The following is a 16,230-nucleotide window of genomic DNA, read 5'->3' on the forward strand; positions in this document are numbered from 1 at the left end:
CATCAGGAGTCGGTGATGCCATCCAGCCTTCTCATCCTCTGTCGTCCCCTTCTCCTCCTGCCTCCAATCCCTCCCAGCATCAGGGTCTTTTCCAATTAGTCAGCTCTTCACATGAGATGGCCAAAGTATTGGAGTTTCAGCTTCAGCATCAGTGCTTCCAATGAACACCCAGGACTGATCTCCTTTAGGATGGACTGGTTGGATCTCCTTGCAGTCCAAGGAACTCTCACATGTCTTCTCCAACACCACAGTTCAAAAGCATTAATTTTTTGGCCCTCAGCTTTCTTCACAGTCCAACTCTCACATCCATACATGACCACTGGAAAAACCATAGCCTTGACCAGACAGACCTTTGTTGGCAAAGTAATGTCTCTGCTTTTTAATATGCTATCCAGGTTGGTCATAACTTTCCTTTCAAGGAGTAAGCATCTTTTAATACTGAACTGACTGACTCTATGGGTCTGGGCAAATTTATAACTTGTGTCCATTACAACAGTTTAACACAATGATTTCATGGTCCTGAACTCAGGGTATTCATAGCCCCTCCTTTGAAACCCATGGCAACCCCTGACCATTTTAATCTCTTCTACATTCCTGACTAGATTATCAAGTGTCTCTGTGGTAAAAAATCCACCTGTCATTGCAAGTGACCCAAGTGATGTAAGTTCAATTCTTGGGTAAGGAATTCCCTGGAAAAAGAAATTACCACCGACTCCAGTGTTCTTTCCTGGGAAATCTCATAGACAGAGGTACCTGGCAGGCTACAGCCCATTGGGCCCCAAAGACTCAGACACAATGGAGCACATAAGAACATTTACCTACACCAAAATAACATATTGTAAAAATCATACTTTTTGTAGCATTTTCCGATGGGCTTCCTTCACATAGTAAAATGCATGGAATGATCATCCATGTATTTTACACCTTGAAAGTTAAATACAAAAAAGCTTAATATCTGCACTTCTAGCCTGCTTATTAAATAGGTTCACCAATAACATTTTCTAGATTCATATACATATATAGGATTAATACCATATAGGTTGATACCATATTTTCACGAATGTAGAGATTAGACCTGTGGACACAGCGGTAGAATGAGAGGGGGCCCAATTGAGAGAATAGCCTTGACATATATTCACCACAATGTGTAAAACAGGTAGCAGGTGGCAAGCTGCTCCATAGCACAGAGAGCTCAGCGCAGGGCTCTGTGATGCTAGAGGGGTGAGACAGAGATCGTGGGAGGGAGGTTCGAGAGAGAGTGGGTGTGCATATAACTATGGCTGATTGATGAGGTTGTCCAGCAGAATCTAACACAACATTGTAAAGCAATTATATTCCAAAAAATATCTATTCATCTCAAAAGAAAAAAGAAAAACCAGACATAACGCAGTGCTTAGGAACCCACCTGACAGTGCAGGGCACTCGGGCCTCATCCCTGGTCCAGGAATACCCCACGCGCTCTGGGGAGAGGAAGCCTGTGCGCCTCAGCTGCTGAGGCTGGGTGGGGATGGGGGGCGACTTGGTCCTTTAGATGGGCACGAGGCAAATAGAGATGCTCAGCATCGCTAAATAATAAGAAATGCAGAGCAAACCGACAGTGATACATCACCTCCGGACAGTCAGAGTAACAACTAGCAGAAAGCCCACTAATAATGTCATAAACGCAGAAGAGGCTTGGAGATCAGGGAACCTCCTGAATGGCTGGAGGGAGTGTAAGCGGGTGCAGTCACTTGGGAGGACAGTGTGGAAGTTCCTTAAAAACATAACCTCCTGACATTTAAGGAAATGAAATCCCAGAATAGTAGACAAAATAGATTAATTGACACATTTATAAGATTTGCAGTCTTAGTAAACCATCTGCCCTTCTGAAATGAGCGGTTGTGGCCTAGCATTTTTAAATCCTATGAGTAAATGTGTATGAATACACACACACTCACATGTTCCTTGTGTTTCTCACGGCTAGTGTTTATACCTTCAGATATTTATTTATTCTATTCAATGTATGTTATATAAATTATATAACATATATACTTTCAGATATTTATATATTGCCTTCAATGTATGTCACAGCCATGAGAAAACTGTTCCTTTAAGCCAAGGCAAGAAACATGTGGTAAGAAGTAAACAGGGTAAAATATTATAAATCTTAGTTCAGAATTTTACCATCATGGCTTCTTTTTTCTTTTTTTCATTTTTTTTTTTTTTTTCTCATCATGGCTTTTAAGTATTCTTTTGACAAATGGTAAATTTACATTTGCTTAAATGAGCCCATGAAAAGTCTTACTTCGCTCAACAGAAGAACAAAGGACAACTGAAGCAGGTGAGGTCATGACTCTAGGTCCTGAGAGAATTCACAGCAAGCTCTGAGTGAGGTCAAGGATAGAAGTGAGCAGAGAAAGAGGCAGTAATTGGAGTTCAGGTTTTTATAAGAGGCCCTGAGTGAAGTGCTGTGGGCTCCCCAGGCTGAGTGTGGATGGGTCCATTCAGACCAAAAGGACTAGGATTTTGGTGGCTCTGTGAGGGTGGCACTGAAGGGGAGCTTGTGAAGTAGCCCTGGGGTTCAGTAAGACTGCTGGTCTAAGGAAAGTGGTCTTCCGGTGCAAGTGCTCACAGGACTGGTTGGTGTGAGTTCAAGGACCTGCAGGCTGCCTGCTCCCCAGACAGATGCTGAGGCAGCAACAGCATGGAGCCGTTCAGGGGAGCTCTCAACATTACTCTGTATGATCCTTCTTATTAGAACCATCACAATGTCCCTGCGGTTAAAGAGGGGAAAAGTACAATGGAGAAATGATGGGAAATACATGATCTAATGATTTGAAACTTAAGGGCAGGAAGGAAACTAATTGTTACAGACTTCACCCATCTATGCTACCGAAGAGTTTCTCGTTAGGTATTCTTTCCTGCAACCTTCAATTGCTAGGCTAACACTTCATTCATTACATACCAACATTTACACAAGAAACCATTCAGTTTTATTGATTAATATGTATGCTTATCACACACAGAATAAAACCTTTTACACTCCGCTATGAAACTTTGCTTAAAATATAGATTATAAGCATAAACAATGATAATTGTTCCCCTGATACAATGATCTGAGAACTGTGATTTCTATGTTTACGAAAGGGAGGCTATTCATTTAAGAAAACGTACACTAATTACATGACTTCTCTGGGAAGGGTTCTCCGTACATTTCTAGGGTAGCAGAGATGTCTTTAATTGAAACATGTCAGCTGATATTCATGACTTCTGTTCATATTATAAAATACATCAAGATTTTAGTGAACTGTCATTATATTTTACTTTAAAAGCAAGTGATGTAGCTATTGAAAATGGACATCTTACTTTACTCTGTGGAATTATTCCATGAACACTTACATCATGGTGACTTAGAGGGATGTGTGACATGAATGACAAACACCACCATTTAAATGTTCACTGTACATGTTACATTCCTGTGTCCTTAATCTTATAATGGAGAAAACTGTAAATGTTTTCTTCCCTAGATAGAAGGGCTTCTCTCATCGTTGAGGTAGCAACCATCAAAAACATAACTTTGCATGCACACTAGAAATGAAGTGTAGCATGGAGTAATTTGAGAATTCAGTTACATTCATTTTGGTTTTCAAATAATCACAAATCATGTCAATATCAACAAACATACATAGCTAGTAACTGTACATGACTAAACATCACCTCTTCATCTTGTGATCCATACTAACATATCAATTTTCTATCTATCTTAACTATGAATCACTATCTACAATATTTCTCCCTAAGAGGAACGTCAGAAAACAGAATTTATGAGATACTTTCTAGTATGCATTTCCTGATATTTATTTAGATTTGATTTTTTTATAAATACTTTCCTACATTTTCTTTACATCATTCCATATCTTTCTTATATAAATAAGTCTTTTGTCTCTTGAATTGTATGTTCAGGACAAACCTCTTCCATGTCTTACTTCATTACTAGGGTTTCCCTCCAGGACATGCTCTCTGATGTCCAGTGAGGTGAGAGAGCTGATTAAAGCCTTTACAGGTTTCCTTACATTTATGAGATTTCCTTCAGTATGAATTATCTGATGGTAAGGAAGACCAATGTGCTGGGTTAAAGTCTTTGTCACAATCCTTACATTTATAAGAATTCTCTTCAGTATGAATTCACTCATGTTTAGTAAGAGTTCCATAGTGACTGAAAACTTTTCCACATTCTCTATATTATTAAGGTTTCTCTCCAGTATGAATTCTCTGATGGCAAGTAAGACCTGAGTTCCGGCTAAAGCCTTTGCCACAATCCTTACATTTATAAGGCTTCTCTCCACTATGAACTCTCTGATGGCAAGTAAGACCTGAGTTCCGGCTAAAGCCTTTGCCACAATCCTTACATTTATAAGGCTTCTCTCCAGTATGAGCTCTCTGATGGTAAGTAAGACCTGAGTGCCAACTAAAGCCTTTGCCACAATCCTTACATTTATAAGGCTTCTCTCCAGTATGAACCGTCTGATGGCAAATAAGACCTGAGTGCTGGCTAAAGCCTTTGCCACAATCCTTACATTTATAAGGCTTCTCTCCAGTATGAACCCTCTGATGGCAAATAAGACCTGAGAGCTGGCTAAAGCCTTTGCCACAATCCTTACATTTATAAGGCTTCTCTCCAGTATGAACTCTCTGATGGCAAGTAAGACCCGAGTTCCGGCTAAAGCCTTTACCACAATCCTTACATTTATAAGGCTTCTCTCCAGTATGAGCTCTCTGATGGGATATAAGGTCTGAGCCCTGCCTAAAGTCTTTGCCACAATCCTTACATTTATAACCCTTTTCTCCAGTATGAATTCGCTGGTGTTTATTACGATTTGCCTGTTGACTGAAAGCTTTTCCACATTCTTGACATTTATATGGTTTCTCTCCAGTGTGAATTCTCTGATGGCAAGTAAGACCTGAGAGCTGGCTAAAGCCTTTGCCACAATCCTTACATTTATAAGGCTTCTCTCCAGTATGAACTCTCTGATGGGACATAAGGCCTGAGCCCTGGTTAAAGTCTTTGCCACAATCCTTACATTTATAAGGCTTCTCTCCAGTATGAATTCGCTGGTGTTTACTAAGAGTTGCGTAATGACTGAAAGCTTTTCCACATTCTTGACACTTATAAGGTTTCTCTCCAGTGTGAATTCTCTGATGGCAAGTAAGATCTCTGTGTTGAATAAAGCCTTTGCCACAATCCTTACATTTATAAGGCTTCTGGCCAATATGGATTCGCTGATGTTGACTAAGTTTTGAACTCTGATTAAATGATTTGTCACATTCTGTACCTTTGAAAGTATTCCATCCTGTATGAATTTCCCTATGTTTACATAGGTTGAGTATGTTAGCAAAGACTTTCTCACATTTCTTACACTTGTAGTTTTTCTGTGGATTCTGAATACTCTGCTGTTGAATAAGTTCTGAAGACTGATTAGACACATCATATTCAGTACAATTGTAAGTCTTCTCTCCAGTATGTGTACTCTTATTTAGTGAAAGACCTGATGCTCGATAAAAGATATTCCTACCTGTATTACTTTCAGAATCCTTATCTGAAGATTGAGGTGCCTGGTGTTTCCTAAGATCAGAGTCTTGTCCAATGTTATACCCACTGTCATTGCATGAACAGTTTCTTGCTCCATCATAAATACTCTGGGAACTATTGGCTTTGGAGCTCCTACTTAAGGCCTGACTCGTGTTATTACACATGAAAAGTTGTTTTATATTAACCCTATCATGATATGTATCAAACAGTGATGGTTGAATTAAGTCTCTTCCATTATCATCAACATTACAAATTTTGGATTGGGGAGAACCTGTCTGTTGGTGGAAGAATAATGACCCGTTGTTCACAGACCCCTCAAGTTGATTATATTGTGAGTTTTCCCCATCATGTGTAAACTTCTCCTTTTCAGACATGGTTGAATGTATGTGTAATCGAAGTTTATGTTCAGAGTGGTTTGAACGAGCATTTGGAGTAGAGACTGGATGACCTTCCAGATTTTCCACATTTCCCTTCAGAGAATGTGTGTGTTTCAAAAACTGATGTGAGTCATTGCTTACAAAGATACACTGCGCGGCAGACGGTGATGACTGAATCGGGAGCTTTCCCCAATTTGACTCCCAGTGCTCATTTCTTCTGGCAGTCATGTCCACAGTATGTGAAACGGTCTCAATTTCTTTATGTCCATATAAACATCCTCTCAGTCTGTCACATACCCTTGTATGTCCCCAGTCTTTGGTTAAATGTTCATTTCTGAGGTGAGCTCTTTCATATAGGTTTGCTTTTCGGATTGAATTTTCAAACCTTGGATTCTTTGACATCAAACCATGGGTGTTGTGAGAAGACACAGCTGAAAGATACCAAGTAAAAGCTTTCTTATCTACTATTCTCAGTGAATATCCTTGAAGATTTAGAGAAAATGGGGACCCAAGGATCAAGATGCCAGAGGATTAGGCAGATTGGAGTTCATCTCTCTCCACAAATGCATCAAGAATACATCAGAGTTGGAAGAATTTTCACAGAGCCCCCTCTGAACACTAGCAAAGAACCTACACCACCTAAAAGGACAAGAAAGATTCCTGCTGAGCCAGGTAGGACCAAAAAAGAAGAAGGAGAAGGAAGAGGAGAGGAACTGGGATGGGACCTGTAACCTTGGGGGGATCTGAAGAGAGAAGAGGTGTCCACATCCGGGGGAGCCCCTCATGGGGGAGCCCAGTTTGGACAGAAGGAGAGCCTCATTCTCTGTGGAGGAGAACATGGCGACCCGCGTGTGGCAGAGGGGAGTGAGAGCTGCAGATGGGGTGCTGACCCTGCCCTGCCCACCCAGCCTGAGAGGGTGTCCACCTCAAGGGTGTCCACCACTGCAGACGAGGGCTGGGTGCTGGAACGTGGGCTTTGGGGAGCAGACCCAGGCAGAGGACTGCGGTTGGCCATGAGGAGACATCCTGAGGGAACGGGAGGGAGGGAGGAGCTCTGCAAATGGGACGCTTGTGGAGGAAGCCTGCACCACCAAAGCGCAGAGCGCCATTGTTGACTGAGGCCCAAAGGGAAGAACCCCACCGCAGCCTCTCTCCCCCGTGCTGGCCCCTCATCCCTGGCAGTAGGGAGGACCACCACCCGGGTGGGCTCTATTGAGGCCCAGCCACGGCCTCCCCCATGCCCCTCCTCCCCCGTCAGCAGACCCCTGAGCCCTGGGGCAGCCTCTGGAGCAGACACCTGTGGGTGGGTCACATGCTCAGATGGAGCTGAAAGCACAGCTGAGCCCCAGGGTTAAGGAAGAAAAGCTGAGGTCTCTGCTCGCAGTTGCACTAACCGCGCTTTTACACAGGCAACCGGCTTTGTCAGCTCAGCCCCTGCAGAGCATCTGAAGGACAAGGGGGACGCCCCTGGTCACAGCAGGTGTGGTTTTAGCAACTGCAGACTTTGTGGGCTCGGACATGAGGGGACGCGGCCAGGCCGGAGTCTGAGCTGCCCCCACAGCACCACAGCACCTGGGACCTAGGCCCTGAGTTCAGGGGATCTATGCTGGTGACCCGGGGAGAACAACATCTGAGAGACTCCAGGGCCGTGTGCCGGCATACCCATGGGTGAGGTGGGGCCAAGATCAGTGCCAACCAGGGTCACACGAGACTCGCCCAATGGGTGAAAGTGATGCACAGAGCACATCCCAAGGGGAACATCCCCAGAGCAGCAATCCTCAGGGGCTTCTCTCCCGGGGGTGTGCTCCAATCCCACCTGCCTCCACACAGATCAGAATCACAGCGAAGAAACAGATCTGTGGGCTCTGTTCCACCAACCAGGGCGCACACCCACCACAGACAGGGCGGTGACAGCCACAGAGTGATGGGGAAGCGCCCCTCAATATCCAGGGCAGGCTTGGTTACAGCAATCAAGTGCCCATCAAGGGGATCAGGGCACAAACCTCAGGACCAAACTGAGCCCCTAAAGGGCAGGCACAGGAAACAAGAGGAACTAGGATCCTGCAGCCTTCAGGGCAGAGACCACACACAGAAAACGTAATAAAACCAGGGGACAAAGAGTATGGAGCAGAGGAAGGGGCAAAATAATACGCTACAAGAACCACTCAATGAAGCGGAGACACGCAGTCTAATAATTACCTTTTGCCCTAAGTCGTCTTAAATGGAGACACCAAACCTTTTCAGAAATACTAGGTGCCTTCAGTTTCTTTAATGCACTTCTTACCACTTGTGTTCTATTGGAACACATTCCATTAGATGTTTGTATCTAAAAATCATAAATGATATTGACATACAACTAATTAGAAACTGAGGGCCATAGGAAACTGATAACAAATGAGATAAATTAATAAAGTCTGGGGCAGCTGATAAGAAACAAGATAATAAAGCCTTAAGCAATTAAATAAGAAGTGAGATTTTAAAAAATGTGTTGGGATCACAGAGAACTCTACTCAGTTCCCTGCGGAGACCCAAATGGAAGGAAATCTAACAAAGAATGGCTATTTATACGTGTACTTTATTCTCTTTGCTGTACAAGAGCACAACATTGTAAAACAATAAGGATTTAAATCCAATAAGGATTTAAAGGACTTAAAAGGACTTCTTTATATGATCTAAAATGTTAATAGTTTCAAACAACCATTAGAAATATGGTGGAAAATGTTCTAAACTATTTTGCCAATTTATTTAATAAATCTTTCAGTTAATTGAATACATTAAAGTATTTTACCATTGAGGAATTGTGGCAAATGCACTTCAGATATTTAAAATGAGTTCACATAACGAAAAGTGAAACACTGGTGTAACTCAGAGATTTGCATTCTCTCATTTTATGGAAGTTTTGCTTTATACACTGAAATGAGTTTAAAATGCATAAGGTCATATTTGTAGCTTCCAGTCTTTTAGAAAATATAAATCATAAAATAAATTCTGTCTCCAATATTCCTAGAGTATTGGTAGTTTGTTTGCAATTCCACTCACACATTTCTTTCTAGAGGTAGAAACAAACTTTACAAAGAGCATCTTATATTTACTGGTCAATGGGCAGTTTTCCTAGGACCCCCAAGAAATGAAAGAGTAGCCAACTCATGCAAGTTGTCACAAGCCAAGAAGAGAATTTGAATTCTCACTGTGAATGAGAAAAGCCACAGGAAAAAGGCTGACTTCCTCACTGCTCCTTGGACCTCTCACTTGAGTCATCAGCTCCATCCATTCACACCTACCTGGGTATGTGGCTGTTGTGTCCGTTCTCCTTACATCCCAGGGATTCTTCATTTGCTCCAGAAAGGTGACCAGGTCCGGCTTAGAGACCACAAGACCTGTTCATCAGAGAAAGGAATATTTGCTTTGCTAGAGATTCATAAGTTTCCAACCCAATATGTATTTGGGTGAGAAGAGAACACACAGGTGAATGTTAATATAGCCTAGAGGATGATTTCCCCAAATACTTTATTGAGAGCACCCTTACAATACTAACAAATACATAAAAATCAGATCCTGAGATTCTGGTCAAGTACTACAAGGCTAAAGTAAGTAGTGTAAATGTGGTTTTAAGAGGAAGGTGTCACTATTTAATACCATGGAACTGATTTAATCACCACCACGCTAGAGTGAAGGAGGCAGATTACATCACGGAAGAAAAAGGTTAGAATCATACTGAATCACCATGAAGGCTTTCTTTCTAAACTCACAAATACCCATTTCCTGCTAGAAAGCAGGGATCTGAAGGTGTTGGTGGAAGCAGAAAATTCCAGGAGACGTTCTAGAAATGCAGGAACCAAACCCAGTGGTGGAAAAGGGATTCTGGAAGGCAGTTCTCCTCACCCAAGGAGGCCAGGTTCCCGTAGGTCTCTAACATCACATCCCTGTACAAGTCCCGCTGACCGAGGTTCAGGCATTCCCACTCCTCTTGAGTGAAGTCTATGGTCACATCCTGGAATGTCAGCCGCCCCTGAAATACAAAGTACACATGCCATGTACTTTGGGGTCACAAAGAGTCAGACACAACTGAGATCGCAAAGAGTCAGACAGGACTGATGACTGAATGACTGAACTGACTGACTGACTGACTGTCATATGGCCAAGAGAAGACTTCCTAACCTGACCCTAAACGAAAGCAGTAATTTCAGAGAACTGATTTTGATTTAGTGTAGTTTCTGGTATCACACAGTAACATTTTCTACCACATTTTTAACCCCAAGAAAAGAGGATATGATTCACAAGAAACTATTCTGATGTGGAAGAGAAATTATAATGTAATCAGATCAACACTGGCATATTTATTTTTGAGTGTTGTACTCGTGTGACCCAGGAAAAATTGTCTACCAAAAACCAGGAAACATTTTTAAAAAGCAGATTCTGATCCAAGAGTTCTGGAGTGGAGGAATTGTGCCACATTTTTACCAAGCTTATTTGAACTAGTAATATTGCAAATTCTGCTCCACAAATGACCATTCTGAACAGCAATGAAGGAGAAAAGTAGGGAAGAATTCACACTTAAGTCTGAACTTTAAGTTTTTTACAAATTTTACAGGTGTTATAGGATAGTAACCTTGCAGCAAGAATCATTTTAACTATTTAGTATATACTGTATATCTTTCTGACAGTTTTTACAGAATCTTGAATGTGCAACAGAAATAATAGCTCCTCTGTCCATAGGATTCTCCAGGAAAGAATACTAGAGTAGGTACCTATTCCCTTCTTCTGAAAATCTTAAAAAAACAGATAAAAAAACAGTGATCAAATCATGTTAACAGGTTTGTGGACACAGACATATACTAAAATGTGACTATATACTTATTAATAGTGAATAGGGAAAAGTTGTCATTTCAATAAAATAAAGTTTTTTTTTTTTAACTTATTAAAAATGTACATAAATATAATGGGCTGATATTATTTTTATTTCTTTAAATAAACTAGAATACAGACATACAGAATGATGTAACATAAAGTAAAGCTCTGGTTCTGAATTTTTTAATTTCCTGAAAATCTATATCATTTCCAAAGAGCTATAGTTCAAATTTTAACACAGTTGAACATAGATTAGCACTAATAAGATTCTTATACACATTTTGGAAAATACAAAAATGTGATGAGACTCTGTGATGTGAGTGTGGAGTGTACCAGGAAATGACCAGACCTGGGCTTGAGTGAGAAAAATCCCCCAAACCCAGCGTCTCTACTAAACACAGTCATCTTCAAAAGCAAAGAGAAACTTAAGAGCATATGGGATTTCCCCATTAACTGTGATAGTTTAAGCACATCCCTCACTTTTTTTTCCCCAAGACAGTTGTTAAAGACAAATGGGGGGGCACTCTTTTGCCCGCTTCTGATGCCTATGTCAGAAGCTTTCTCTATCTTCTTTATACTTTAGTAAAACTTTATTACACACACACACACACACAAAAAAAAAGACAAATGGGAAATGCATGAGCTGCGTCGCATGGGAATCTCATAGACGTACTTAAACCAGTGACCATCAGAGTCGTGGGGTTAGAAGTAAATGGAAGAATGCATTACAACTGCATGGGTGTTTTGGCAATATTATGGAAACCATGATCTGAATCCATCATTAAAAAATGTTAGTTTTAAGCAAATTTCACTTCATATATACCTCTTGTGTCATGTAGCCTAATACCACATTTAATTAGTAAGTCTTTCTTATCGACACAGAGGAAGAGGATAGTCTCAACTACATTTTTTATTTTTGAATAAAATCTGGACCACTGAGTCCATTCTATTTCCAAGGGCATTGCCTTTTGCTCCTGTTCTAAAGACCTGAAGTTGCATCCAGATATAAACTCATCATGGCATTTCCCCTACTTCCCTAGGATCCCAACACAGAACAGCATTCCACTGGGAATCCCTTATACCAGTGCCTCCCCGTGTTGGTCTTTCACAAAGGGAATATGTTCAACATTGAAACTGACGGAACAATGTTGAGGATTCATCATGCTCTATAGAAAGCCAGGATACATACATTGGATAACAGGCTCTGGGACATAAGGAAGAAACAGTCTAAAGAGCCAGTCTTCTCTAATACAAGAAAAACTGGAAAAAGTAAGCAGTTGGCAACAAACACCCTAGGTAGAAAACTTAGAAGCAGAGAATTGAAGGTTTGCAGATGTTCAGACCAGGCGTTTCAGGAGGAAAAGCAGACACAGCCCCAGACCCGGGACAGGACATTTACCTGAGAAGCTGCCATTTCCTCCTCTTCTTCCTCCAGCTCTGCGTCTCCTCTGGGGATTTTTATCACAAACTCACATCTGGGTGTTAAGTAGATAACTTACAAGGCATCCACACAATTCTTGAATCTGCAACTGCTGCAATGATCGAGAAGAAATAGTTTTCTTGTTTGCCTTGGCCGTTTTCAGAGCTCCTTTGTTACCTTCTCCTTCCTGGTCTGCAGCGGATAATCCAGACTAACCTGATATGCTAATCACACCCTGTGTTTGGTGTTCACCTTTCCTGCCTTCTCTATGCAGACCACCCCTGCGAGTTCTTCTCCTTTCTTTCTGCCTTACAGAGTGCAGGCCACAGTACAATTCCCAAGACATAACAGACAGAACTACCAGGTTACCTGACCCAGCCTGTGAGGGTTTTTGAAACAATGTAAGAGGGAGACCCAGGTCCAAGAGCCAAGAGCTGCAGCCTCACACTCAGCACCCCTGTGACCTCAGGAAGGGAGCATTTAGGGCGGGAACTTCTAGAAACAAAGAATGTCAGCCTGATTGATTGGGGAGGGGCTCCTTCTAGGATGGGTGTGGCCTCCAAGACCTGGTATCTGTGCCCGTGAACTATTTATTGCCAAATTCACACTGAAATGCAAGAAAGAAGAGGAAACCACTAATCCATTCAGTTCAGTTCAGTCACTCAGTCATGTCCGACTCTTTGCCACCCCATAAACCACAACACGCCAGGCCTCCCAGTCCATCAACGACTCGCGGAGTATACCAAAATCCACGTCCATTGAGTCGATGATGCCATCCGACCATCTCATCCTCTGTCGTCCCCTTCTCCTCCTGCCCTCAATCTTTCCCAGCATAAGGGTTTTTTCCAATGAGTCAGCTCTTCACATCAGGTGGCCAGAGTATTGGAGTTTCAGCTTCAACATCAGTCCTTCTGTTGCAGGAAGGGGGACCCCTTCCAGGGCCCCAAATTGGGCTCTTGTCTAACACTCGGAAATGAATTGTCCGAGGAGACACATGCTGACAAAGCAAGAGACTTTATTGGGAAAGGGCACCCGGGTGGAGAGCAGTAGGTAAGGGAACCCAGCAGAACTGCTCTGTCGTGTGGCTGGCAGTCTTGGGTTTTATGGTGATGGGATTAGTTTCCGGGTGGTCTTTGGCCAATCATTCTAATTCAGAGTCTTTCCTGGTGGCGTATGCATCGCTCAGCCAAGATGGATGCTAGCAAGAGGGATTCTGGGAAGTGGACGGATACGCGGTGTCTCCTCTCGACTTTTCCCGAACTCTTCCGGCTGGTGGTGGCTTACTAGTTCCGTATTCCTTATCAGGATCTCCTGTCATAAAACAACTCATGCAAATGGTTACTATGCTGCCTGGCCAGGGTGGGCGGTTTCAATCAGTGTGCTTCCCCTAACACTTCTAATGAACACCCAGGACTGATGTCCTTTAGGATAGACTGGCTGGATATTCTTGAAGTCCAAGGGACTCTCAAGAGTCTTCTCCAACACCACAGTTCAAAAGCATCATTTAGAAGAAGGAATTCAGAAAAAAAAAGGAAAAAAAAAAAAAGAAGAAGAAGGAATTCATAGGGCCTGGACTCCATCTCGGGCCTGTCTGTGCTGATCGTGCTCGGCCACCTCTCCAGTGGACACTGAACTCTCTGCTTAGTGTCTGTGGGAACGACAATGGAAGGATAAGACCCCTCCGGACAGGGGAACCTTGAAGATCATATCCAGGTTACTCATCACCTAAGAGAAAACAGACACTAATCACCCCTGCCTCCAGACAGTATCTCTCAGAATGTAAGCACAGGCTTAAATTGGTTATTAACTGGTTGGAATGTAACCGCGGGCTTATTGATTATTAACTGTTTGAACACATAACACGTGAATGATGGGGTTATTGTGATTGTATTTACCCTTCCTTTGTAAGCATCAAGGGATTGGGGTGGTGGGTTTGGAGACGTACACATGGGATATAAGAGATTTTCACAAATGCTGGTTGGGGTCCTTGGCTAAGAGGAGACTCTGCCTTGGGCCCGCTGGTGTAATAAACTGCAATCCACTATCTGTATTGTCCTTCTGAAGAAGTGAGTTTGTTTCCCGGAAAGCATGGCTATAACAAATTCTTCGGTGCTCAGCTTTCTTTATAGTCCAACTCTCACATTCATACTTGACCATTGGAAAAACCATAGCCTTGACCAGATGGACCTTTGTTGGCAAAGTAATGTCTCTGCTTTTTAATATGCTGTCTAGGTTGGTCTTAACTTTCCTTCCAAGGAGTAAGCGTCTTTTAATTTCATGGCTCCAATCACCATCTGCAGTGATTTTGGAGCCCAGAATAATAAAGTCAGCCACTGTTTCCACCGTTTCCCCATCTATGTGGCATGATGTGATGGGACTGGATGCAATGATCTGAGTTTTCTGATTGTTGAGCTTTAAGCCAACTTTTTCACTCTCCTCTTTCATTTTCATCAAGACCATTCAGGTATTACCTAAATCAAATCCCTTATGACTATACAGTGGAAGTGAGAAATAGATTTAAGGGACTAGATCTGATAGACAGATTGCCTGATGAACTATGGACTGAGGTTTGTGACATTGTACATGAGACAGGAATCAAGACCATCCCCAAGAAAAAGAAATGCAAAAAAGCACAATGGCTGTCTGAGGAGGCCTTACAAATAGCTGTGAAAAGAAAACAAGCAAAAAGCAAAGGAGAAAAGGAAAGATAGACCTATTTGAATGCAGAGTTTGAAAGAATAGCAAGGAGAGATAAGAAAGCCTTCCTCAGCAATCAATGCAAAGAAATAAAGGAAAACAATAGAATGGAAAAGACTAGAGATCTCTTGAAGAAAATTAGAGATACCAGGGGAACATTTCAAGCAAAGACGGGCTCAATAAAGGACAGAAATGATATCAACCTAGCAGAAGCAGAAGATATGAAGAAGAGGTGGCAAGAAAACACAGGAGAACTGTACAAAAAAGATCCTCATGACCCAGAAAATCACGGTGGTGTGATCACTCACCTAGAGCCAAACATCCTGCAATGTGAAGTGGCCCTAAGCAAGCATCACTATAAACAAAGCTAGTGGGGGAGATGAAATTCCACTTGAGCTATTTCAAATCCTAAAAGATGATGCTATGAAAGTGTTGCACTCAATATGGCCCCAAATTTGGAAAACTCAGCAGAGGTGTTTTCATTCCAATTCCAAAGAGAGGCAATGCCAAAGAATGATCAAACTACTGCACAATTGCACTCATCTCACACGCTAGTAAACTGATGCTTAAAATTCTCCAAGCTAGGCTTCAGCTATACGTGAACCATGAACTTCCACATGTTCAAGATGGCTTTAGAAAAGGCAAAGGAATCAGCAATCAAATTGCCAACAGCTGCTGAATCATCAAAAAAGCAAGAGAGTTCCAGAAAAACATCTATTTCTGCTTTCTTGACTGTACCAAAGACTTTGACTCTGTGGATCACAATAAACTGTGGAAAATTCTGAAAGAGATGGGAATACCAGACCACCTGACCTGCCTCTTGAGAAACCTGTATGTAGGTCAGTAAACAACAGTTAAAATTGGACATGGAAGAACAGACTGGTTCCAAATAGGGAAAGGAGTACGTCAAGGCTGTATATTGTCACTGGGTTTATTCAACTTATATGCAGCGTACATCATGAGAAATGCTGGGTGGGAGGAAGCACAAGCTGGAATCAAGATGCCAGGAGAAATATCAATAACCTCAGGTATGCAGATGACACCACCCTTATGGCAGAAAGCAAAGAGGAACTAAAGAAGCTCTTGATAGGGGTGCAAGAAGAAAGTGAAAAAGTTGGCTTAAAACTCAACATTCACAAAACCAAGATCATGGCCTCCAGTCCCATCATATCATGGCAAATAGATAGAGGAAAAGTGGAAACAGTGACAGTATTACCTTCATCCGGCTGCAAAATCACTGTGGATGGTTACTGTAGCCATGACATTGAAAGACACTTGCTCCTTGGAAGAGAAGCTATGAAAAACCTAGACAGCATATT

The 16,230-nt window shown here is 42.1% G+C and overlaps 2 protein-coding genes across 2 annotated transcripts in view; one reads left to right on the forward strand and one right to left on the reverse strand.

Annotated features, from left to right (window-relative positions):
• The window catches only part of LOC122420399 (zinc finger protein 737-like), a 494,626-nt gene that overhangs the window by 204,002 nt on the left and 274,394 nt on the right, over positions 1-16,230 (forward strand). The window lies entirely within an intron of this gene.
• LOC122420634 (zinc finger protein 420-like) lies at positions 3,536-13,053 on the reverse strand. The gene is made up of 6 exons (XM_043435986.1): positions 12,996-13,053; positions 12,194-12,326; positions 9,829-9,955; positions 9,228-9,323; positions 9,154-9,171; positions 3,536-5,312 (listed from the first exon to the last, which is right to left on the reverse strand). Exons 2-6 carry the CDS (start codon positions 12,206-12,208, stop codon positions 4,225-4,227), a joined length of 1,344 nt encoding a protein of 447 aa, XP_043291921.1. The 5' UTR covers positions 12,209-12,326; positions 12,996-13,053; the 3' UTR covers positions 3,536-4,224.

The sequence above is a fragment of the Cervus canadensis genome, chromosome 18, assembly GCF_019320065.1.
Source record: "Cervus canadensis isolate Bull #8, Minnesota chromosome 18, ASM1932006v1, whole genome shotgun sequence".
Lineage (NCBI taxonomy): Eukaryota > Metazoa > Chordata > Mammalia > Artiodactyla > Cervidae > Cervus > Cervus canadensis.

Coding starts and splice junctions, on each gene's coding strand:
- LOC122420634 (XM_043435986.1), bottom strand. Junction 9,324..9,828: donor CGGGAACCTGGCCTCCTTGG/GTGAGGAGAACT, acceptor TCTGATGAACAG/GTCTTGTGGTCTCTAAGCCG.